This window comes from Amia ocellicauda, chromosome 18 (assembly GCF_036373705.1).
Source record: "Amia ocellicauda isolate fAmiCal2 chromosome 18, fAmiCal2.hap1, whole genome shotgun sequence".
NCBI classification, from domain to species: domain Eukaryota; kingdom Metazoa; phylum Chordata; class Actinopteri; order Amiiformes; family Amiidae; genus Amia; species Amia ocellicauda.
This window is the reverse complement of record NC_089867.1, coordinates 19,134,774-19,159,230: the sequence shown is the minus strand read 5'-3', so window position 1 is coordinate 19,159,230 and position 24,457 is coordinate 19,134,774. Positions and strand designations below refer to the sequence as shown.

At 40.2% G+C, this 24,457-nt stretch overlaps 2 protein-coding genes across 5 annotated transcripts in view; both read right to left on the bottom strand.

Annotated features, from left to right (window-relative positions):
- Window positions 1-1,898: 1,898 nt before the first annotated feature.
- On the bottom strand, window positions 1,899-12,844 carry mmp23ba (matrix metallopeptidase 23ba). Of its 3 annotated transcripts, XM_066691603.1 has the most exons (9): window positions 12,533-12,839; window positions 12,290-12,449; window positions 6,467-6,606; window positions 6,153-6,292; window positions 5,746-5,913; window positions 5,163-5,327; window positions 4,447-4,557; window positions 3,186-3,312; window positions 1,899-2,626 (listed from the first exon to the last, which is right to left on the bottom strand). In XM_066691603.1, exons 2-9 carry the CDS (start codon window positions 12,419-12,421, stop codon window positions 2,452-2,454), a joined length of 1,158 nt encoding a protein of 385 aa, XP_066547700.1. In that variant the 5' UTR covers window positions 12,422-12,449; window positions 12,533-12,839; the 3' UTR covers window positions 1,899-2,451. The 3 variants fall into 3 exon arrangements, with proteins under 3 accessions (XP_066547700.1, XP_066547699.1, XP_066547701.1); XM_066691602.1 differs by having other exon boundaries at window positions 12,290-12,839; XM_066691604.1 differs by lacking the exon at window positions 1,899-2,626 and adding an exon at window positions 4,018-4,111 and having other exon boundaries at window positions 3,200-3,312; window positions 12,290-12,844.
- Window positions 12,845-19,597: 6,753 nt separating this feature from the next.
- The window catches only part of mib2 (MIB E3 ubiquitin protein ligase 2), a 63,537-nt gene continuing 58,677 nt past the window's right edge, over window positions 19,598-24,457 (bottom strand). For both annotated transcript variants that reach the window (XM_066691590.1, XM_066691591.1), the window contains exon 19: window positions 19,598-24,197. In XM_066691590.1, coding sequence (XP_066547687.1) covers window positions 23,956-24,197 — 242 coding nt within the window. In that variant the 3' untranslated portion in view covers window positions 19,598-23,955. The remainder of the gene's footprint in view (window positions 24,198-24,457) is intronic.

The window sequence follows — 24,457 nt, the reverse complement described above, 5'->3', positions numbered from 1 at the left end:
AGATTTCAACCTCAGCTTAATTGAACAGAGCAGGGTAGGTTTTTACGTTGTTACTTTTCATTTTAAACAATCAGCTGTATACCTTGTTCTAGAAGGATCTAGAACATTCAAAGGAGATCGGCCATATTTTTATTTTATTTTTAAAGTAAAGCACCAAAGCCTTTCTCTCTCTCCTTTGTGTACCTTATATTGACAGGCAATTTAAAATGCCAGTCAGCGGGGCACAGTAAGTAAAGCAATTGATTACCAGGGGATTGTTAATAGGATGAGCATTTGAGTGGGTTTTGGGTATTGGAAGCAATTTTACCTTTTCAGGACATGTTCAGTTGTGGATGCCAGCTTGGAAAGTCACTAGTGTGCACACATGAATCCAGACTTGGCAATTGCCCAGTCTGTCCTGTCAGATCGGTCTTTAGCTGCAGTGATGCACCCAGCACTGTGTGAACCCTGACTAAAAAGCTCAACTGAAGACTGCATGACTTCATGCATGTACAATGTACATGTACAATTCTCTAATACAATTGTATGGGAGATGGCCAAGCAGATGAATGTGCTACAACCCTCTAAGTTCCCTTCATGCACATCAGTGGAGCTTAATTTAATCTGTCAATCTGAAACTGATGATAAACAACTACTCTTTTAAAGTTCGGTCATGTCCATCAATTGACAGACTTTGAAACTTGTCATTTTTCATTATGTAAGTTAAATGCAAGTAATTCAGCCAAGGGGGGAAAGTAATGCATTGTCCAGTAAAGGCATCTTTGCCATTATAAATTGAATGGGAAGGAAATGTAGCACATAATGTAACTTGCCCTCATGAAATAACTGCATAACTGTCATTTTATTATTCTATCGTCTAATGATCATCCACCCCAAGCAACGAGTCTTATATTGGACTTAATGCCCATAAAGATGATTACCATGAAGAAAACCATCTACCACTCAGCCTTGTTTCAGACCTGCCTAAGGGGTAATTGTACCACTGTGCTGTTTCAGGGTAAAGTTTTTGATAAGTGTGAAGAATGGATCAAAGAGAAGCTAAGAATTATTTTACAATTCTATTTATTGCTTTACAGTAGTATTTCCACTAGTTCAGCTTAATTGTACACTAAAAACAAAAGGTCAAGGTTTCATTCAGACTAGACTAGGGTTATGGTTTGTGTTGTGCTAGTGTAAGGGTTAGGTTTCCCCTGAGAAAGGAGAACCAGGTTTCTCCCAGTTGTTTAGTCTACACATATTTTCAGCTTTCTTAACTTGGCAAGCTTTGAATATTGTCCACAGTTTTGGTTCTGTATTTGTGTAAGAACTTTAATTTCAGTTTTTATTACAATTTTAAATTCCAAGCCCCAGTCCTACAGCAAGTACTCTGAGCCAAGTCTCTGATTGCAGGAAATTATTACTTGGAACTAACAGTCGGCAAACCTCTTGATTCATAGACTAAAAACTGTAGGCCCTGAACCTAGATTTCATCTTGTAGCCCCAGCAGGGAGTTAGGAGATGATAGTCAATGGCTTTGGGAAGTCTCTAAACACTGCGATTTCATCTATTAAGTTAAACAGCACCTCCTCCCTCACTGATATGCCTTCTTGCGTTTGTGATTCATTAACAGTCTCTATCCTAAAGTAGAAAATGAATGCATATGTAACCTAAATTTAAGAGAGAATTACAAAAAGCTCAAAATCCATGAATCAAAATCAGACAGCAAATTGCAGTAATCCTGGATTCATATTTTAGGGACAAATCTGATAAACATAATTTTCTGCCAGATAGTGTGACTAAAATTACAGTGGCAAACAATACTTTCCACTTTTCCGACCAAGAACAAACAGATTGACATAATACAAAAACACAATTTTAAAACTGACACTACATGATCAAAATCAAACAAAAGTGCTCAGTGAATTTTGATACCTTTATTTGACATTAACTCGCCAATTTTCCAATAATACCAATAAGTATAGGATAGTGATCTGAGTGGAAATGCAGTGACATTGCTAGTCCTGTGTACTTGTAAACCAGTACAAGAAAAATAAACAATACAAATTGAAAAATCTGAGCCAGTACATTGTGTAATTCAGTAGGAATGTTTTCTTCTTTGTTTCTTTAATTTATCAGTATCTCCTACTCGTATATTAATTTCAAACTTTGGCATGGGAGTTTCAAAGACAACAAATAGGAGTTGTACAATTGGTCAAGCTCCAGAAGGGTTTTATCTTTTTTTATTCAAATGTTTTACTTGGATTGCAACCATCTTACAAATCAAGACAGCCATCTCATTTCAAAATCAAACCAAAAACCATAAACAAAGACCAACAAAAACTCTTAGCAAAGGTTGTGTGGGGGGGGGGGGGGTGGTGCTTTAGATTTGGAAAGCAGGGGCTTAATTTTGTAGCTTTTTCCTCCGTGTTTGTCCACAGTGCTCTATGCATGGGGTGGGTGACTGCACTCTGGTCAGAATCGAATCCTGACCCTCCAAGAGTAGTTGGTAAGGACTTTGTTGCGTTTCCTCACGATGCAGGTATAGGTGCCCTCATTGATGGCGTTGGCAACGATACTTATATGGTCGTCTTTCAGGGAGATGTACCCGGGCTGGGAGTACTCTAGGAGCTCTCCATCTTTGTACCAGCTGCAGAGGCACAGACGGAAATGCACTTTAGCTGACAGCTGGTAATTGATCTCTCTCTGAGAAAGAGTATTAGATTGCCATCCGGAAAGGAAACTGCACATACTGTATTTCAAAGGACAGATTAACAGGAAGAATTTAAGATTTAATCCCTCTAAACTAGACAGGTATTCACACGTATCACTTCTGAAAATAAATAAGACATTTGTTTCTGAAGATCCTGTCTCGGATATTAACTAAAGACTTTTTTCTGCCCTGAGAAAAGTGAAAGTTACAAATTGGACTGCACAAGAAAGTGGCAGGCACATAATTAGGGGAAAACGATAATATAATAAACACTTTTTATTAAGACAAAGTCAATCATTGAAAGAATCATACTAATGCTCATAATTAATAAAATGAGGTCCACCTCAGAGTGCCAAGTGGAAACGTGGCACTAGTCTCACTCGTTCACAGGAGTCAACCTGTATGTAGCTGAAACGTTACAATTTCAGATGCATGTGCCTGGGGATTACATTACACAAAACAAAGAATGAAAAACTAAGAATTCAGAAGTACTCACTAAATTTTGCCTTTCTTCTCAGCCACCTTCTTCCCACAGCGGAAAGTGAGTTTCCTGCCCTCAGGGACCAGCTTGGTCTTGGTTCTGGGAGGAACAGGCGTTGGAGCCACAGTGGGGAAGGGGAATTCTGTACAGAGGGACACAGAATGGGAACTGCTGAGACACACTAGGCCACGTTTAATTAACCTGGCTTAACTCTGGTGCTGCACTGTTTTCGGGAACTACATGGCATTTTATTTTTCTGCATGCTATAAAAACCACAAAAGTTGGCACATTTCGAAGGCTTATATTTCCCCAAGAAATATTACCAAATTATCTGTTCTCGTTTCTCATGCAGAAGGCATTTGAGCTCTGTAGATCTTGCTGTCCGATGTAATTTAATTCAAATGTAATTCTCTATATATTTTTTTTTATATATACACACACACATATATATAGCGCTTGAGAAAATTAAGAGATAACTGCAAAATCATCAGTTTCTCTGGTTTTACTATTTATTGGTATGTGTTTGTGTAAAATGAACATTTTTGTTTTATTCTATAAACTACTGACAACATTTCTCCCAAATTCCAAATAAAAATATGAATGGAATGGAATGGATGCCATACATGTACAGATGCTGATTTAAGAAAAAATTGCAGTGGTCGCTTAATCTTTTCCAGAGCTGTATATACATACTTAAACAAAAGCCTTTTAACAAGGAAGAAAGCCATCTGCTTCCAGGGCTGCTCTTTTCAGCCTTTCACTCCAGTGGATATTGCACTGATACTTTTAAATGCAGTACATTTAAACAAACTGAAATCTCTGAAGCCGACCCAAACCTAGAGCTGACCTTTAGTGCAGCAGCAGCTTTAGCCCACAAGACAAAGTCTGAAATTCCAATTGTTTGGAGTCACTGGAATTTTCCACAGCAATATGGGCTTCTCCTAATCAACAATGAGAAACAGATTTGGGATCTTTGGGTTTGACTCACAGTTTCCGTTCTTATTTCGTTTGTTGCTCCCCCTCCCCGAAGAAAACAAAATGCTGCCTACCCACAACAACTAGCAAGAATAAAACACTCAACCGGAGTGAGAAGGGGGGAAATCCTTCAAGACCTCGCCTCTTCTCACTCACTTCCTGCTCTGTGATGTGTTGCTCCGAGAAAATCACCAGGATGCAGCACTATAATGCATCTGTCCTTGGCCTTTGGGACTGGAGCAGTGTGGTTGGCGGGGACGATGCCGTGTTTACACTGACAGACCTTTGCCTGCGCTCTTACCGTAGCAGAAATCACAGCTAGCAGGGCAGTGCTTTTGCATCAGTTTTCTCTGGCTGTCACAGAATCCTTTCCGAGCCCAAGAAGGACAGATGAATAACCTGTCCAGACACCCTAGATGGGAAAAAAAATAAATAATAATTTCAATTACAAAAACTGCAAACTATGACAAACCAAATGAATGAATTTAGAACGTGGCCAGACAGAATTAAAAGCACAGAAGAAGCATAATGCATGCATATGGTTTCAACTGAAAGCTTTATGTTTTTTTGCCTTCCAAACTCTGTAAACATCTTCCAAATGATCTTAATGTGACTGTAAAAACAAATAAAACTAAAAATCTAAAGGGATTTTGTCTGTAAAGTGGAGCTAGGTAATATTAGGTGTACACATGACCTACAAATTAACAAGATGGACAGTAACAGTCCTAATACCTTAAGTTAATAGAGAAACTGAAAATATGAAATACATAGACTGGTCAAAGATGTCCTTTTAATGTGTTTATTTCTAAGATGAATCTATACTAACTTAATCACTTACTGGCAAAATACAGTAGCTGTGGTAAATGTGTCTGTGGGAGCACAACATTTTTTACTCCAGAGTTTTCTAGATCCAGATTTGCAGCAGGTTCATTGTGCAGAGCGCTGAAGACAGTATTATATTTCAGTGTGTGCCGAACGCTGCAGTGCTGCAATCCTGCAATCCTGAGCGTCACCTACCATACAGCCGATGGAGGCCCCACACGTCATCCTGGGTGATGCGTTTCCTGCCAGTGAGTGTGGCGTTGAGGTGCATGATGGCCTTGGGGTTGAGGGAGTGCATCAGGCCCAGGGCGTGGCCAATCTCGTGTGCCGCCACATGGACCAAGTCTGTCAGCCACACTCCTGCACAGGCAACCACAGCCAATCACAACCTGAGATCTTCCTGCTAGCAAAGCCCCAGCACAAGGGGGCCGGGTATTAACGAGTTCATTGCCTGACTGAGCTGAAACTCCGTACGCCCAGATCACCTAGTATGATTATCACTATGTGTGTGTGTTAAGCTTCTGCTTTCCTGAAACAAAATCATGGCGCGGCCCATTAGACTGTGCTAGCTTGCTTACAAACAAGCTCCGATGGTCCTCCATATGTTTCTTCGCTGCACAAATCAAGTTATGTCATGTTTTAGGGATTTTTCAATTAACTATATTTGATAATACTTCTCCACATGCGTTGGTGGGGATTACGTTTCAGTGGAGGGAAAGTGATTGTAGCCGTAGCCCCTCAGTGCTGCTCAGCTCCCCGGCTCTCCTGGGCTACTCACTCTTCTTCCAGCTGAAGTGCATGTCTCCCAGGATCCAGTACTCCTCGTTGTCGAAGTGAATCTCTCCCGTTGTGGGGAAGAAGGCGTGGGCCAGCTCCCCAGTGATCCCGTCGAAGCAGTGGTGCAGGTAGGACTTGAGGCAGTCTGTGTGGTTGATGGGGTAAAAGCCTGCAAGAAGGGAGGCACAGCATAAGGATGCACTTGTATCATGTGTCAGGGTTGTAAAGATGGCTTTATCCCATCAAGTAAACAAAATTAGACAAGGTTAAATTTGTGTGTGTGTATAACAGGTAAAACTGCTTCAAGTGCAAAAAGTAAAGAAGGAAGGAAGAAAGAAAAGAGACGGACAATTATGCTGAAACCAGGCTTTAGGAAAAGGGTAGCACACAGACATGGACAGGCCTCACCTATCTTGATGTCAGCCTCCTGGTCATGAGGAACCTCCCTAAAGCTGAAGGGAGAGACATCGCTCCACATGCTGAACGCCCTGGCCATCCCTTTACGCGTGTCGCTGGCATTCATCAGGTTTTTGGGGAATGACAGCAGCCTGTCGAGAAGACGTGAGGCAATACAAGGAAGGATGTTTCAGTATATATGCTCCACAGAAAAAAAAAAAAAAAGACATCGGGGTTCAGTTTTGAAAAAGAAAGTATTTCTGACTGACGTGATTTGAGCGACAACATTCAAAGGCCCTAGCTAAGAGATGAAAGCGGCTTCCTACTTGTAAGTGAGCTTGAACTTGTCCCATTTTAACTTCTCCGGGGTGAGAGTGTAGCGCTTGTTGCGGGAGAGACGGAGCACTCGAGACAGGGCTTCGGGTCGAAATCCAATTACTAACACGCTGGAGGGTTGAGCTTCTTCCTTGGACAAAAAGAAAGAAAGTTAACCAAACCAACAACAACAAAACAGCACGAGAAGATTGTCCATGTATTGTACTGTACTGCACAATAGCATTTATCAGTGGCCCAATTTATACAGTCCAACTCCTATCTGTGCTCAGATAGCATCCATATCCAGTGGACTGCTTCACTGTGTGAGTGATTCGTTTCTTCGGTGTCATTGTATTTCCCGTAGAGATGTTCCTCACTTTATTTCATGTTAACCATGGTGGATGCTGTAATTGGTTTATTATAACACTGAAATACCCAATGTAATGCAAGTGTGTATGTCCTGCTATCCCATGGGGTTGCCCTGTTGTGAAATAAGCTAAAGATTAACTGACTTGTGCAGCAAGAAACAACATTGACAATCACAAACACACAGACACATTCTTCAGCCTTATTTCATCACAGAATACATCCCCTTATAAACAACTGCTGACATGCTGGGGCTGTGAGGAGCCCGCTGACCAGGACAGCCTGGGCTCCTGGACTCTAAAGAGACTCTAAACACCAGGCGATGTAGGATTAGCCTTTCACAGTGTGAGTAAAACACAGCTGGGCCAGGAGTGCACCCCGTGGTAGCTTTTTTTTTTCTTTTTTTTTCCATGTTGCTCAGCAGTTTCACTCCCCCACCAAAACCACAGCGAGCCTCCCCCTGAACTTTTGTCCTAATTTTTTATTGTCATGGAAACAAATCCCCATGTTTATGAGGGAATGGGAGGCAGTAAGTAACACTGTATTCCTGACTCACCACACACGGATCAAGAGAGCTTGCTGGTGCCTATGTATGTATGCATGTATGTACTGATTTAGCCATTCCTGTTAACATCCTTCCCACCTATTTCTCTGTCTGCATAATTTACTTCCCCTCCTTTGCTGGTCTACGCAGCCTAGCACCCAAAGACAAAATGATAAAAACGACCCTGGAGAAATTCAGAAGCTCCTAGAATTATGTTGTAATATCATAATAATATAATGGCAGTCATATGCTTTTGTATTCCTAATTTTTGTATTGCCGTTGTTTTCCCCATGGCTTTTTCTTGTTACTTAGTGATACACAGACACTGATGAGGCCCTGCCTGAGCACTGAGATGACGCCTCTTTATCGGCAAAGCTTTGTGGGCGTATTCGTCTCCCTCTGGAAATATGGATCGCTAGTGTACTTTTTCATATTTGTGTTTCCTCCTCACCCCACAGACTCGCATACCATTTCCTACACAGAGAACGCTGCACACTGCCCCAAACCTCCCAGAACAGTTCATTTTCTTTTGGTTTTCAGGGCTGCAGGGGGGTTCTGGCTTGGCCCTGAGAGGAACTCGCCCGGGACTTCTCTGGCTTCCTGTTCTCTTCTTTATCAATGTTCTTGTCTATTCCTCCCCAAACCTGGATATTTTCCATCTTCTTGCATCATAAGATAAACAAAGCCTTTCCTTCAGTACCCAAGGAGGACAGGCACCACTCGGTCAAGCGGAGCTTAGATTAGAGGCCGACTGGGCGGCAGGCGATTTCCTCCCCTATTTTTCCAAAGACCTAACAAGTAGCATGTAGCATGAGGATTGTACAGCTCTACACGCTCCACCATGCCTCCGAGGGTTACACCAGTCAGTAAAATCAGGATCACTGGCAGCAAGTTCAGTGTCCGGTGTCCACCTGTAACTCACTTCCACAGCAATCATTCAATGCCACTGGATTCTGTTACAGTCAGGGGATCCAACACTAACACTTGTGTGAGAAAGTGTTGTAGTACACTGACTCACGTTATAAAGACTCTTTTGTTTGTTTTGTTTTCGTTTGTTTGCAAAATCTGTGGGGAGACGGTGTGTTCCTTGATCTTTCCCTAAAATCACACTACTGTGTTTTTTCTTTCTCAAATCGGATTGAAATGCTCCAGTCAATCTTTTCTTTATGGGCCACAATGCTAGAAGTATATTTTGAAATTACATAGACAGAAAGCAATTTTAATACGACTAAAATGGTAGAATGATACACGCACGCACGCACGCACGCACGCACACACAAAAGCAGGGTAGCAATCCTCATAAAAAGGAGAATGGATTGTATACGTAGCTAAATCTGCAGCTTCACAAAAGAGGCTGTTCAAATATATATCAGCAAATATATATTAAAAAATATATCAAGTTATAGGAACAGCACAGTGAAGTCAGGCGAAACAAAACAGCTTGCATTTCCTGTACAAGTCTACACTCACATGCAAGTGACAATTTAATAGCTTTTCTCTCTCATGCCATTTGAGCTGCATTTAACTATCAATATGAACTGACTCACTCGCGCTACGAAAACTTTAGAAACCTAATTTGTCTGCCTACATGAGCAATCACACTCTCACTGTGCAGGTTTGATTTGGAAGAGAAAACTGGCAAACACACGTGACAGGTGTCACTCTGTGCTGATGTCCTCTTAGGTGACCACCATGAAAGTATCTATTGGTAAATCTGGGAAACTGCAAAACTGCAAGAGCAGAACACAGCGTTGTTTGTGTGAAGTCAAGTGTTGTGTTCATTCCAGATGTCAGCCAGCGAGGGACTGCAGTCTTCTGGTTTGAGTTCCACCTGTTCCACCTCAATTGCAGAGTTGGAAATAATATTTTCCTGGTCCTCAACTCTGGAAGGTTTTCAATATATTGATAGAATCTGCACAACTACACTCCCAGAGGAACCAAGACTGACACCCTTTGTCGTGTATTGAGACTAAAAAACAGCTGTTTGCTCAGCCAGGTTTCAACCTGTATAAGCCATTACTGCTTGATGAAGGCCTCCCCTAGATGTTCCCACTTACTTCAATCTATAGCTTCCCTTTTCCATGTCACACCTGCAACGTTTATTATTTTATATTCACAGCTTTTAGGTGTTCATCTTCTAGCATATATATATATATATATAGAGAGAGAGAGAGAGAGAGACAGACACACACACACACACACATATATATATATATATATATATATATATATATATATATATATTCATTTAATATAAATTGCATTCCTGAAAGGTTTCCAGCTCATGTTTTTTTTAGCAAGAAAACTTCAGAGTGTTGCCAAAAGCCACAGCCCAGATGGAGAGGGAACACAGTTCAGGACAGGAATGTTACTTCCTTCCAAGCATCCAGCACGGGCCCTTTACAGCACAGTGCAGCACAGCCCGGCCCAGTCTCGCTCAGGAGCTGTTTTCATTCAGGCTGCTGCACTGCCTGGGCCTCCTTCGCTTACTTCCTTGGGAAAATTATCTGAAATGGTCTGAAATGGAAAAGGTGTTTACTTTCCAAGACGAGCTGAGCCAGCGGCAGCCTCTTGAAACCGGATCGGTTTTCCTCCTGGGACAGGACCTACCATCTGGTTTCAGTTCTCTTACAGTTCAGTCCAGGTCTTATTTTCTTTTCTGTTCTGGTGAGGGCTGTGGCCATCCACTGAAAATGTATCCCCAGACTGATATTAATTAGCAGGCCACAATCTCCACTTGTGCCATGCGTGGAAGAGGCAATTCAAATTCGAGCTCCGGAATCTGTATTCTATCACACAGTGCCACCACACACCAGAGCCCGGCCAAATCAGCGGTCTGGTCACAGAGAAACTTGTTTCTCTATTTTCACTTAACCAAGAAAGCATTATTATTGTTTTCATTTTGGTGGGAAACAAAAAAAAAACATACAGCTCTGGAAAAAAATTAGACCACTCCAAGTTCATGTTAAGTGGTCGCTTAATTTTTTCCAGAGCTGTATATATGAATGCATCACAGTTTTTTTTGCATGGGTTGTTATGTTCCTATCCCCTGTGAACCCTTAGCACTGTTCAAATCACTTTTCTCATGGAATTCCTTATATTTTGCTTATATTTTGTAAGTCACCCTGGATAAGGGCGTCTGCTAAGAAATAAATAATAATAATTCCAGGGCTCGGATAGGTGCGCTCTCTTTGTTCTTATTAGGTTATAATATCTACATCTGCATGCAGTATGACAGTAAAAACAGTAGGAAGTTTAACAACTAATGGATGGATACACATGTTCAAAGGGCATGCCTCTGGTATTGAATTTCTTGCAAGTGTTTATTCTTTGGCTGGAGCTGTTTGTGTTATCCAGGCTGCTCTAATCACAGATCTGTGCACAGTAACCGCTTTAGTAAATTGTGCTCATGTTAACCGCTCGAGTCTGAGAGGTGAGTATTTTTCTTGTGTTAAATGATGAGTTACAAATCCACTGTAGTCCAGCCAGCGCACGAAACAAGACACATTGCTTCTGGTCTCTGGACACCAGTTGGTCTCCCTGCACACTAGGAGGTCTCAGCTGAACCATAAAAAAATTTGGTGGAGGTTGACAAATGTTGTTATTTCAATTTAGACTTTCGTATGGCGTCTTCATGTTCATTGGTGTCTTTTCTGCCACAGGTAATCTCTGGTTTATTTCAGAATGAGTGTATGCCTTTTTCTTTTTCCTTTTTTGGGGGTTGCGGGTTGACAAAGTAAGGGCTGCAATGGTCATATACTCAAATTAAACCTAAAGTGGAGTACACCAAAAGGCATCACTCAATCACAAGTGAAATGTCTAAGTGATGACCACAAATTGATGCATAGCAGTGATGCCTCAATACGCCCACAAGCCTCATATTGACCACAGATTCCACCAGTAATATTCTAGCATTGGGAAGCCCACAATTGTTCCAGCATAATTCCTGCAGGATGCAGGTGAGCAGAGACACTATATGGCCTAAGAAGCCAGAAAATTTGTTTTAAATTCCTACAAACATCCTACAAAGTCCTTTATTTTGTCCAGTGGAATATGTCCCACATGGTTGTCTGTGCATCCGTAATTACCTGACCACACAAGAACTGATTTGTATGTGTGATGTGTAATCACAACAATCCTAGTACTGGATCAGATCCCAACCTTCACCAACTTTGGCGTATTGTTCCAGGAGCCACAGCCAAATGGCAAAACAAGGTTATGCCCTGGGTACTCAAATTATTTAGGAGATGCAGACTTAAAAAATGAATCCTGTAGTTCCTTCTGTATGTGTGCCTGTGTGTGAGAGTGCAATGTGAGTTTGTGTTTTTTGTTTTGGTCTCCTGCAGGGTTCATGAACTTCCTTCAAAGGTGCCCTGAGCTGCACTTTCTGAGAACTGCCTATAGTGCAGTTGACAGCTCACATGATGAGTATACTTGAATTTGAATTACAACTCATTGTAGAAAATACATACCCTGATTGCACAGATACACAGACAGTAATGCAATGACTGTTACGTGTCATCATAAATAAATACATCAAATAAAGAAATGCTTCAGTGTGGGGAAATGCATGCTAAATCTGTCTTTTTCATCAAGGCGCCAACATAACCTGCCAAGCTAGAAAAAGAACAGAAAACTGCCTACATCCAGTGTTAAACAGCTCTACTTTAAAAAGTCATCTTTTCTGTAATCGTTGTTTATTGGCGTTTTAAAGCGTTCACACAGCAGTAAAACCCTGCCAGCAATGACTATGTGCATTGACAAATACCTTTTCCAGATTCCGTTCCTGCAGATGCTCAACAGAGGGGGAAAAAAGAGTCCTGCACTGGTCCAGAGAGACCAACTGTAATAAAAGTGTAAGCGCCCTAAGCAACCTGGGCGACTTGGGGAGAAGTGGCCATGGCGCACCGGAGAGCCTCCCTACCTTCGAGCTCCAGATGGGAAGCGCGGAGGCCCCCTGGATCCCAGCGAGCAGAGCCGCGGCGCCCAGCAGCGACACTGCGAGGAGCAGCCCGGGGTCGCCCCGCCGCCCGCCTGCGGACAGATGACACTGCATCGCCGGCGTGCCGACTGCGCAGCTTCTCCTTTGGAAAGACGCACAATAAGTCATATGTCCACCGTTTGCTAGGACCGGTCAAACATCTTCTTCTTGCAACACTCTTTCAACCTGTGTTTGACTGAATTGGTGTTGCAAGTCTTCACCGCCAGCACCGCAGCCCCCGTCCCACTTCACCGGACAGGCAGCTTGAGCACCAGAGACGCGCAGAGGATCACATTACTGTACACGGCGGTCAGCGCTCGTCAACGTGAAGGCAAAGGAAAACAGCTGGAGCATCTTGAACTGAAAACGGTTTCTGGCCTCAGCTCAGTTTTTGCACATGCGTCGACAGTTTCTGCAGAGAAGAAACAGATTAACCCATCAAGGCATCTGATGAAAGTGCCCATAATATAAGCGAGACTCATAGAAATGAAGCTTTGAACAATCCGCGTCTGCTTTCATTGAACTAGCGGACACACAGCAAAATCTACAGAGTCGGTGTTAATGGGGGTTTACACTGTACTGGGGTAAAACCAAAGAACTTACCATTCCCACAATTGTTGATTTTCTTGAAAATGTATAAATGTTAATTATTGTAAAGGAATTATTGTTTGAGGGTAAAACGCGTCTTTACCCGAGAATATATTTATATTTGTGTTGTTTTTCTACCCTAAGTCGTCTTTTTTGTCTATTTTTCTGCTTGTGGTGGTGCTTGTAAACATTAACTGTATATTCATGACCAGTTTGCTTGGCTGACTGTGTCTGGGTATATATTTATGGAAGAGTTAATTATAAGAAGCAAATCCTTATTTTATTTTTATTTTGGATGGGGATGGGGATGGGAGTGGGAGAGAGGTGAAGAAAACACCTTAACACACTGTTCATTTATACATTGAAGGATTGACGTACTACAGTTGGATATAACACTGGAGTTAATTTACCATTTACTTTTGAAACATTGGAGTTAAATATCTAGTGTTAAAATTCAACAACACACAGTGTCAGACTGGCAGAGTGTTAAAAATGTAACACTGTCAAAATGTAATTTAAATCGGTTTAGAGTGGACACATATAGACACTTTCCCGGTGTTGAATTTAACACTGTGAGAGATGATTTAACACCTGCAATTTTGCTTTTGTCCTATGGGTCTTATATTTGCCCCATATACACTCACCTAAAGGATTATTAGGAACACCATACTAATACTGTGTTTGACCCCCTTTCGCCTTCAGAACTGCCTTAATTCTACGTGGCATTGATTCAACAAGGTGCTGAAAGCATTCTTTAGAAATGTTGGCCCATATTGATAGGATAGCATCTTGCAGTTGATGGAGATTTGTGGGATGCACATCCAGGGCACGAAGCTCCCGTTCCACCACATCCCAAAGATGCTCTATTGGGTTGAGATCTGGTGACTGTGGGGGCCAGTTTAGTACAGTGAACTCATTGTCATGTTCAAGAAACCAATTTGAAATGATTCGACCTTTGTGACATGGTGCATTATCCTGCTGGAAGTAGCCATCAGAGGATGGGTACATGGTGGTCATAAAGGGATGGACATGGTCAGAAACAATGCTCAGGTAGGCCGTGGCATTTAAACGATGCCCAATTGGCACTAAGGGGCCTAAAGTGTGCCAAGAAAACATCCCCCACACCATTACACCACCACCACCAGCCTGCACAGTGGTAACAAGGCATGATGGATCCATGTTCTCATTCTGTTTACGCCAAATTCTGACTCTACCATCTGAATGTCTCAACAGAAATCGAGACTCATCAGACCAGGCAACATTTTTCCAGTCTTCAACTGTCCAATTTTGGTGAGCTTGTGCAAATTGTAGCCTCTTTTTCCTATTTGTAGTGGAGATGAGTGGTACCCGGTGGGGTCTTCTGCTGTTGTAGCCCATCCGCCTCAAGGTTGTACGTGTTGTGGCTTCACAAATGCTTTGCTGCGTACCTCGGTTGTAACGAGTGGTTATTTCAGTCAAAGTTGCTCTTCTATCAGCTTGAATCAGTCGGCCCATTCTCCTCTGACCTCTAGCATCAACAAGGCATTTTCGCCCACAGGACTGCCGCATACTGGATGTTTTTCCCTTTTCACACCATTCTTTGTAAACCCTAGAAATGGTTGTGCGTGAAAATCCCAGTAACTGAGCAGATTGTGAAATACTCAGACCGGCCCGTCTGGCACCAACAACCATGCCACGCTCAAAATTGCTTAAATCACCTTTCTTTCCCATTCAGACATTCAGTTTGGAGTTCAGGAGATTGTCTTGACCAGGACCACACCCCTAAATGCATTGAAGCAACTGCCATGTGATTGGTTGGTTAGATAATTGCATTAATGAGAAATTGAACAGGTGTTCCTAATAATCCTTTAGGTGAGTGTAGTATACCACTTATTATGCTGCCACTGCACCACTGGTCTGTTTGTAGGTGTTTGTCAGACTGTATGTGCTGGATTGTGGTGAAAGTTACACGTTTCAGTTTATAAATTAGTAAAATGGATCACAAAAATCATGGATATTTTACTTATCTCCTACTAGCACTTTAGTCAATATAAACCAGTGATTTTTGAGCTTGCGATTATTCCCCTTCAGTCTTGGTTTTATGTTAATTTGATTATGATAATGATTAATATTGGTGCTGAGAGTTTGCATCACAATGCTTTTTTTAACTTTATGTTACATGCAATGTTATAGTAACAAAAAAACTATTAATCCTTAAATTAATCAATTATTTAACATGGAAGCCCCCAGAACAAAAATAAAAGCGACTCAAGACTACCAAAAATATAGACCCACTATTACCCACACATACAGAGGGTGATGTCAGGTGATGATTCAAAGAATACGGAGCCAGGAAAGCAGGAATGCTGGGAAGGAAAGCCAGGAAAAAGAGCTGCTCTGGGGACTTGGGTTGGCTGGGTATCCCCCAGATCAGCTGAGACATATTTTAACTGTACTTAATGATCTATGGCATACGAATTCAATTACTTCATTAGTTCAATGCAGACTAAACAAATACAGCACGGGCAGAGAAGCTTGCCAACAACTGAGAGATGGCTAGTGATAGTGCAGTGCCCCATCTTTCACCAGTAAGTGCACTTTGCTGAAAGAAAGAAAGATTAGTGCATTGACAGGAATGTTGGTTATTAATTTTTTCACATAGACACTCTGCCTTAGACAGGAAATGTGCATATAAGAAATAGATCTCTTTAAAAGTGACCCGCTTGTTTGCACCAAAATATATTTGTCAAGTACTGCCAATCTTGTCAAATCAATACAATAGAAGGTAGCCCCTGGGCAAGTGAACCACGGTGATCAGATATCATATACTACAGCATCTCCTTGTTAGTTAATACTGGTGCAGTGTATTCTCTAGAAATAAAATAACTTGAATATGCCTCTCAGCACATTCCTTGTTAACGCTCATCCAGTGTGTCAAGCTTCTGACGTAGATAGCCTATTTTTAAAGAATACTGTTTTATCTTTAAATACATACATGCAGATGATTCAAATGGGTTGAGGCAATACATGTACAACAAAGATAAAAACAAACAACTGCAGGGGTAACTGGATTTAACTTTGTTAGTTTTCAGAAGTAAAAATAAAAACACGCGCTGGTGTGTGCCCCCTGGCATATCCAGTCAGACAGTAAGTGTCTGTATGATATAGGGTAGACTCCCAGAATTGGGGCCATTGTAAATTGTGTATTATTAACAAACAAACATAACAAATTCAATTTACATAGAACATAGCAATTTAAAATATAATACATTTTACAACTTCCAATTTACACAGGCAAGTACAGTAAGTGAGGTCATACATCCTGGACGGTGAAAGCTAAGTGCTGTTAAGATGTAGGGTCACAGTCAAGGGATACGGGAAAGGGAGCAAGGATTTAATACTAGCTGTATCCCTTACAGGATTGCAACATTAATGACTGAGTAGAGATTTGAATCAGGGTTAAATCATGCTTAACAGGTGAGGTGCTGCAGTCCAGAAATACATGTAAAGGTAAACTTGGTTGTTACAACAGATGCTTTTGGATTAGTGAGTTAGAATTACTGTTCATTATGGGGTTAAAAAAAGAAGAATCTAGAGGGATATGGTTTGGAGTAGAACCCATAATTAAATTCATAAACGCTATCAAGCAACACTAAAGAAAACTCCAGGCTAATATATTATTCAGCTGACACTGGTAATGTTACGAAACGACACATTTCTGTTTTTAATTAGGCCTGCAGCCTGGCAGTACTGGAGTCCTATCAGAGTGACTGAAAACCTGGACCGTGATGTGGCTTTCTGGTGTCCCAGAGGACGATGAAAGACAGTCCTGATAGGATCCCATATCTGCTTTAACACTGTCAGCAGCTCGTCCTAGAACACAACATGGGAAAGTCAATGTCATTCTCCATTGCTTCAGTAATCTCGGTTGGCAATATTTCTTTTGAACTTTCGGCGGATTGCACACATTAATAAAGGTTACTACCCAGTTAACAGATAACAACATTTACATACAAATTCAGCAGTGTCTCTAATCTATACATATTTATTTTAGGTAATCCATAGTAAACCAATCTATTAATATTAATGCATTTATTCCCTAAACACTGAAAGGAACCAGTATTCCCATATGGAAAACATATGCATATTTGATACATATTTATATTGTATTATACATATATAAGAGATATATGAAAACATAATATGGATGTATAGTACACATATTTAGTATAAATATTGTTGTGCATATGTGTTCTCTAAAACAGTGGTTTGCCATAGGAGTTTTGGACACGAGAAAAATGTAAGAAATAATAAAGTAATACATAAAAACATCCTTCTACCAGAAGGAAATGGGTCTGTGCATCCAGACAAGCTGAGGTTTCTGACTGAAAGGGGAGAGTGTGCAGGAGGGGATAGTGCACCATGCAGATTGTCAAGTTCAGTAAGTGTGCCTTGAGCTCTCAGGGGCTGGGAAACTGCTTGAACCTATCAGTCTGTAAAAGCTTCTCCCTTGTAATTATAGCCACTAGATGGCGTCCTAACATGGCAGAAGACATTTCTTTTTGTTTGGTTCTGTTTTACTGATACCCTTCCTTTGTCATTTTATACATCCCCGGATTGCATCTTTACTGGAGTAGCACCATGATCTTTTATTATCAGTTTTTACATTGACAATCACCACAGTGATGCACAACAAAGTCTCCTTTAGACATGGCAGTGGCACTGACTAATTAGCCTTATTATCCTACTGGGATGCATATTTTATTATCGATAAAAACTTGATTTTTTTCCCTTTAAGACTTACTGAACAAAAATAAACCAGAGAATAATAAAAGCTTAATCTACTTTATACTTTACACATACACAGTCACTTACTTTTCATATTAAACCCTTGCACACACTGTAGGTACAAGGAAAGAAAGCAAAAACTGATGAGCCATTTGGCCAGTTGTGACCCTATTGAATAGCTTCTGACCTTCAGACATGACTGTCTGAAAGGCTGGGTGGGACAATCTTCAGCTATCCATTCAGGTTTTAACCGTCAATGGCACTCTAAAAAGCCAAAAGACGGAGGAATGATAACCGTAACCCAGAGCTGCCTGTATCTCGTTCCGCCCCATATCGATGTGATCTGTTTACATGACCCTGACAACTCAAAGGCCTTGTCATTAATCCAGGGATAAAAAAAAAATGAAAAAAATAATGTCCTTCAATGGAGAAAGACGTCATCGCTGCCTCTCTGAACAGTCAAACAACCCCCCCATCCCAACCTTGTGTTCCCAGCAAGACCTTTTCAAATTTCCTCCATCAGCATGTTGTTGCATTGCCCTGTACCGCAATAATACCACGTAAGACCACGGTTTAACTGCCATTGCTTCTTCATCAGAGCGAAATAATTGACCCATTAAACAAAAATTGCACAGAGGCTGAAGGCCGAGGCCGTGCGGGCTGGGGGAATGTTATGTCTGGATTTCTGTTCTTCTTCATTAAACAGGATCATCCCATCCCAGAGAGCGCTGTCAAAACTGCAGAGTGCACCGCATAGCTGGACTTTGGGGAAGAATGACTAATTATTAAAAATGCATCCACTGAAGGCAAATTACAACACACTGCAAGAACATCTAACATTTCCTGTGACATGGGCTTTTGTTTTCATTATGACTTTATTATACGTATGTAAAGTCAATCATGATTAAAAACAAACATGAAAAATAAATTAGTACACCAGCTGCTTCCAAATCTTTTAATCTTTCAGTAATATAAATATCTATAGCTTACACATATATATATATATATATATATATATATATATATATATATATATATATATATATATATATATATATATATATATATATATATATATATTTCTGTGTGTATAGTAAAAATAATCAATTTTCCAGAACATGGAGCAGATGGCTATGCTAGGCAGTAAATGTTTAGTGTTTTCTTCAGTCCTGATAGGCAAGAGTGCTGTAGAATGATTCAGAAATGCTTCTTACGCAGGAATAATTAACACTCTGCTTTTTGTTTCTGCCACATTTCATAGCATTTCCCCTAATGTGAACTTCAACAAGTTTTGTGTCTGTCCTGGAAACAGCGCAGGCTTCAAGGGAGGACAACAACACTACATCAGAGCTGTATAATAGTTCCCATAGATGTCAGAGAATTTGTACTGTCTCTTGTGCCCTAAGCGATACTATTACTAATCACTAACAATTTGGATGATGGAAACACTGTGACAAACACAAGAGAAACTCTTGCGACCCCGATTGCCTAAACCTCTGTCCTTTCTGGGACATGAACAGCAAACAAACCTTTAAACAGTAAACAGGATGTAAAATCCTGTGCTGACAAGTCTTTTAGTCAGGACTGAACAAGTTCTAATCTAATCAAATCTAATATAAATAAACTATGACTACACAGTATATTATGACATTAAAGTTTATGAAGTGTTCATATCTGTACCAATGTACAAAAATAAATTGTACAAAACAAGATATATCTATATAAATGGTAGAACAATAAAAACATAAATGAAGACTATATTGATGTTGCCATCTGGATTGCAGGAGATGCAACGGAAGAGTGATTTATAGTTACAAAAAGTAATTCTCAAGATAGAGGTTAACTCTGTGTGGATCGGGAACATCACTAGTGAAGAAGGAATCAAAAGCCGAAAGCTCTTATAAAACAGTTCCATATTTATTGCAAAATATTTTATACAGAATACAACTGAAAAGGAAAAAATAAAATGGAGGAATGAACAGTAAGGCCAACAGCATAACTCAAAGTGCTGTACAAACACAAACAGTAACTTTTACATGTTTTTTTTTCCTTTTCTTTTTTAAAATTAAATATATATATATATTTTTCCAAGCAAACCTTGCATACATTGCAAAATGTCCTGGTTCCTTGTTGCAGCTGTCATTTAGCTTGTCTAGATCTGTGTGCAGATCTCTTCAATAAAATACTTTTGTTTTAGACTATGAACACCAGATGACTTGAAGATCTATTAGTTTTACATAAACACACACAAAAATAACACGATGTAACCAAAACCTTATCTTTTTGCTTCAACTAGGATGAATATTACTGTTGCTGCCGTTGTTTTTTCTAATGTATAGCTTGAAAAAAGGAATTAAAATTTGAAAATAAAATCTGTGAAACACAAATCAGCCATTTATTGTTTATAGACCCTTTAATTAAATGTTATTAAAGTCTGTAATACTGTATGTTCCAGATCTTTGAAGTTCAAAATTAGCAGTGGCCCAACACTTATGTTGTTGACAGTTTCAGTACCAAGGGAGAGCACATTCTGCAGCTCTATTGTAAACTGGTTAACTATTGTGTCCCCTACACATTGTGCCTATTTACATATCTGCGCTCTCTGGGGCCACATGTTACTTGTGCAACATGTGGTGTGAACATATAAGTAGCAAGCCTGTGGTATGGTTCAGATTTACAGGAACTCTAGTAAACCCATCAAAAACCATCACGGTAATAACATAAACCAGCCAAAACTGAAGAAATGACACAAATAAATGTTCTACTTATAATCGTACAAACTTCTTTTCATGTCTTTATGACTGCAGCAGAGCCTGTCCAGACTTTTGTCCAATGACGCCTCCACACTCGTCTCCTGATATACATATTTATACAAATGGAGGTACGCATAGGAAAGAAGTGCAGTGAGTGATCGTGATTTATAAGATCTAAACCTATGGCAATGCAAGAGCGATGGTCAAATTCACAGCAATACAAATTTGTCAGGGACCGGCGAGATTCTATATCCAAATTAAAAAACAACAACAAAATCACATTAATACCATGTTTGCACCAGGATTCAAATATATTAGCCACTCCTTCGATTTGTGACACTCTATGAGCTGGAAACCCAAGAGACCGAGCAAAACCTGGCTTCAACCCTACGGTTTCGTAAATGTAAATGTAAACAATATAGGAACAACAACAAGTGAAAAACAAACAGTTTTCTTGCTGGACTACCAACTAAAATCGTTCTGAAGTCAGCGGTGCATACTTGAGGTGAACAGGAAAAGAGTACAACAAATGGACACAGACATTACACTTTTTAAATTTATGTTTTATTTTTTTAGCCGGTCTGAAACGTATTTTCAGTAATACCTCCCAGGTAAGATAGTTCTAGACTTGTCCGATTGCTAGGCCACTGCTTACTTTAAACCCTAATGCTGGTTTAGAGGCAATTTATTTTTTGCCATGTAATTATTTCTTCTTTTGTAAAAAACAAAGCAAAAACAAAATCAAGAAGGCTTTAAAAAAACATTTCTTGTATTCCAGTTCAAAAATCTAAAATTATAATTCAGGCCAAGATATTACCTAACCTCTTAACAACAGTAGTGACTAAGAAGATATGATTAAATTAACTAAATAAATAAATATTAACATGCCAGCTATAGAGCATAGTATACAATAGATGTAAAACGTGACTGTTGCTTTCTACAAATCCTCATTCCTACAGCAGGGGGCATCTTACCCTCCCTGTGAGTTTGGCACTGGTGCAGTATTAAACTTAAAGTAATGCTTCATTTTATTCTTCTCCTTTCAATGTACTTTTCACAAAAAGGCAGAGTAAAACATTTTACTTTCCTACATTCAAATTTACACCAAATCATGGCTTAGTTCTGATCCAGGCAATTACAAAATCCCAGTCACTTTAAGCCATGGTACAAAAAAACAAACAAACACAAACTAAAATTACACTGTCAATCTAATAATTAGATTTAATTATTTCTTTCTTTCGTTTTCAAATGCATAAGCCCTTTAAAACAGAACATAAACAGCAACATCATTCCCAAACAGGGACCCAAACAGTCGGTAGTGAATGTAATGCTGCACAAACCTGAAGTTGAACAGAGCTAAAAAGATGAAAATTACACTAGCAGTTCTTTTCAGAATACCTGTGCTTTGAAACAGTTAACTAGAGACACATACGATACAAACATTTTGCCCTTCAAATTATATATTTACAGTAAAAGATGGGGGGGGGGGGGGTTCAAATGCTGCCAAATGCTCTCATCTCTGGCCTCCTGTTTACAAAGCGTAAAAGGATTCAGATGCTGTATTGTGTTATTAAGCTTTGGTACGTTTCAGATTTAAGACATTTAAAAAGCATTCGTTTTTCCTTCTTGTCATGTCATAGCAACCAAAGCTGAGGCTCTCCGGGGAGAGTTTGGGGTTTCGGACTCTAACCTGCTATAGGGTGTGTATCCTGCCACAATGGCCACAGGGAAATCTGGAAGACAAAAAAACGAACAAAACACAGAACGGATTTCTCCAGACCAGCTGCAGAAAACTGACCACCCCTCACTCTTCTGCTACACAATCTCACTGAACATCTACTGACCACTGCCCGCTTTTTCCATTACCAAGCCAAGAGTGCATGTATGATTTTTGCCCCATTCGAATGTTATTGCTGATCCCTTGTAGGTGACTGGTACAGCGCCTGCTAGGAGGTAACATGAGCAAAAAGACGCATTGGTCTTGTATACTGGTGTAGCAATGTTAAGATCAACTTCATGGAGATAAGCCGCGAAGTTCAAATTTAGAAACGACACATCTGCCACACAGCGGAACAGAAATCACTTCAAAATCGCTTCATCACTGGACAAGCTACTCGTTGCTTTAAACAAATCAGTGTTTGCCCACAATCAAAAAAATGGTAGCCCATAATAATCTTCCCGTGTCCAATCTTAAAGTTGTCTGCAATGGCTGTTTTCCTAAGACAACCAAAAAAAAAAAAAAAATAACAAGCAAAGAAGCAAGAAAAAGGTTCAAAAGGGACCATACTTGAAACCATGGTCCTTTACTGTACAAAATGAGAAAGTGATATACAGCTCTGGGAAAAAAAATTGAGACCACTCCAAGTTCAGAAATCAATCTTAAGTGGTCTCTTAATTTTTTCCAGAGCTGTATTTTACTGAATAGAAACTCAGGTGTAAAAGAATGAGTGTTTCTTTTTCTTTTCTTTCATGTATTTTTTTTTTTTTTTTTTTTTTTTTTAAGATTCACTGTGGTTTGAGAGGTGCAAGCTATGATTTAGGTTTGATTGAGGACCCTGAGTAACTGGATTGGAATCAAGTGTTTTTGGGGGCTGCAAGGAGTTAAAAGATTTTTGCTGAGCAATGGCAAAATTATCCTCCGTCAGATAAATAGGGAAACTGGGATCTTCATACATAAATAAACAGTACATGTTACAGCTAGGCTAACCACAAATAATACATACTCATTATTTTACAATATACATATATATATATATATTTATATATATAGCTCTTTTACATATCAATGGGAAAAGTGATGCATTAATGTACTGTTAACATTCATCTACTGTACTACATATACCGTGCTGCCATAGCCTATTGCATAAGGCTACACTATTTAAGCAGCAAAGCATATATTAGATTTATGTGAGACATGGAGAGAAAAAAATATTAAGACTATGCCATCATATTCAGCAACGCTGTTAAGAAAACTAAAAACTAAAAAATGACGATGGATAGAGAGAGCTCTATGCACCTTCCTGTGGAAATTAAAAATGGGGCAGAATACAATAAGTAAGTACTAATTCCACTTTGGAAGATGTTTGACCTGTTCAAATTAAATCTTTGAGTGGGGGGTCAAAATAAAATAAATACAAATCCTCAGATCTGTTACTTCTTAGATAAATGATGGATTCACTATGAGATCTGTAACCCTTTCTCTTCCTGGACACCAATGCAGAGGAATTCAGGAAAGACATGGTCAAGTGGGACAATCTTTTCACCCCACATTAACCACCTTTACATATCTATCCATCTATCTATATCAATATAAATGCAGAGAACGGAGAGGCTTGGATGTGAAAAAACTAAATAAAAACAATCAAACAAACAAACTAACAAACAAAAATAAACAGGAAGGTGAATCGGAACCAGACGGATGAGCTGAAACGTGCTGCAGAGATCAGAGAACGGTGTTGGTTTGACTCCCTCCGGGCCCAGAGTCAGAGTGCCCTGCGTGCGTCACACGAACAGCTGGATGCGCTCGCGGATGGTCTGCCGGCAGATGGGGCAGGTCTTCAGGGCGGCGCTGCAGTCGATGCAGGAGGCGTGGCCGCACTGGAACACCAGCTTGATGTGGTTGTCAATGCAGATGGGGCAGGTGATTCGCTCCTCCATCTGCCGGTAGCGCGACTGCAGCTGCTCCAGCAGGTTGTGTTGCTCCGAGTTCTCCGAGCTGGGGCTGCACTCCACCTCCGTGTTGTCTGGACGGGACACAGGAAGGAAAAACGCACACAAACACAGTCAGTCAGTGGAACAGGTCCACATGCACCCCTTACCGGTTTTAATACAAACACTTTTTAGTTGTTCTGTTCTGCTTGGTATCCTACCGCTACTACACAATCTGCGTTTATGACTAGGACCAAAATGAGCATTACCGTCAGTCACACAGCACGTACTCTAATTGCTGTTACTCTGCTCTATAAATCACTATAGATTCTGCATTTCAATTTAGGTTAAAAAG

What these genes read in the sequence shown, in the direction of transcription:
- mmp23ba (XM_066691602.1), bottom strand. Translation starts at nt 12,475, where the DNA reads ATGACTTATTGTGCGTCTTTCCAAAGGAGAAGCTGCGCAGTCGGCACG. An exon ending in GGGCCTCCATCGGCTGTATG is followed by an intron (nt 4,558 to 5,162) that starts GTAGGTGACGCT and finishes TTTCCCATCTAG; the next exon opens with GGTGTCTGGACAGGTTATTC. An exon ending in GAGAAGAAAGGCAAAATTTA is followed by an intron (nt 2,627 to 3,185) that starts GTGAGTACTTCT and finishes GTGCCTCTGCAG; the next exon opens with CTGGTACAAAGATGGAGAGC.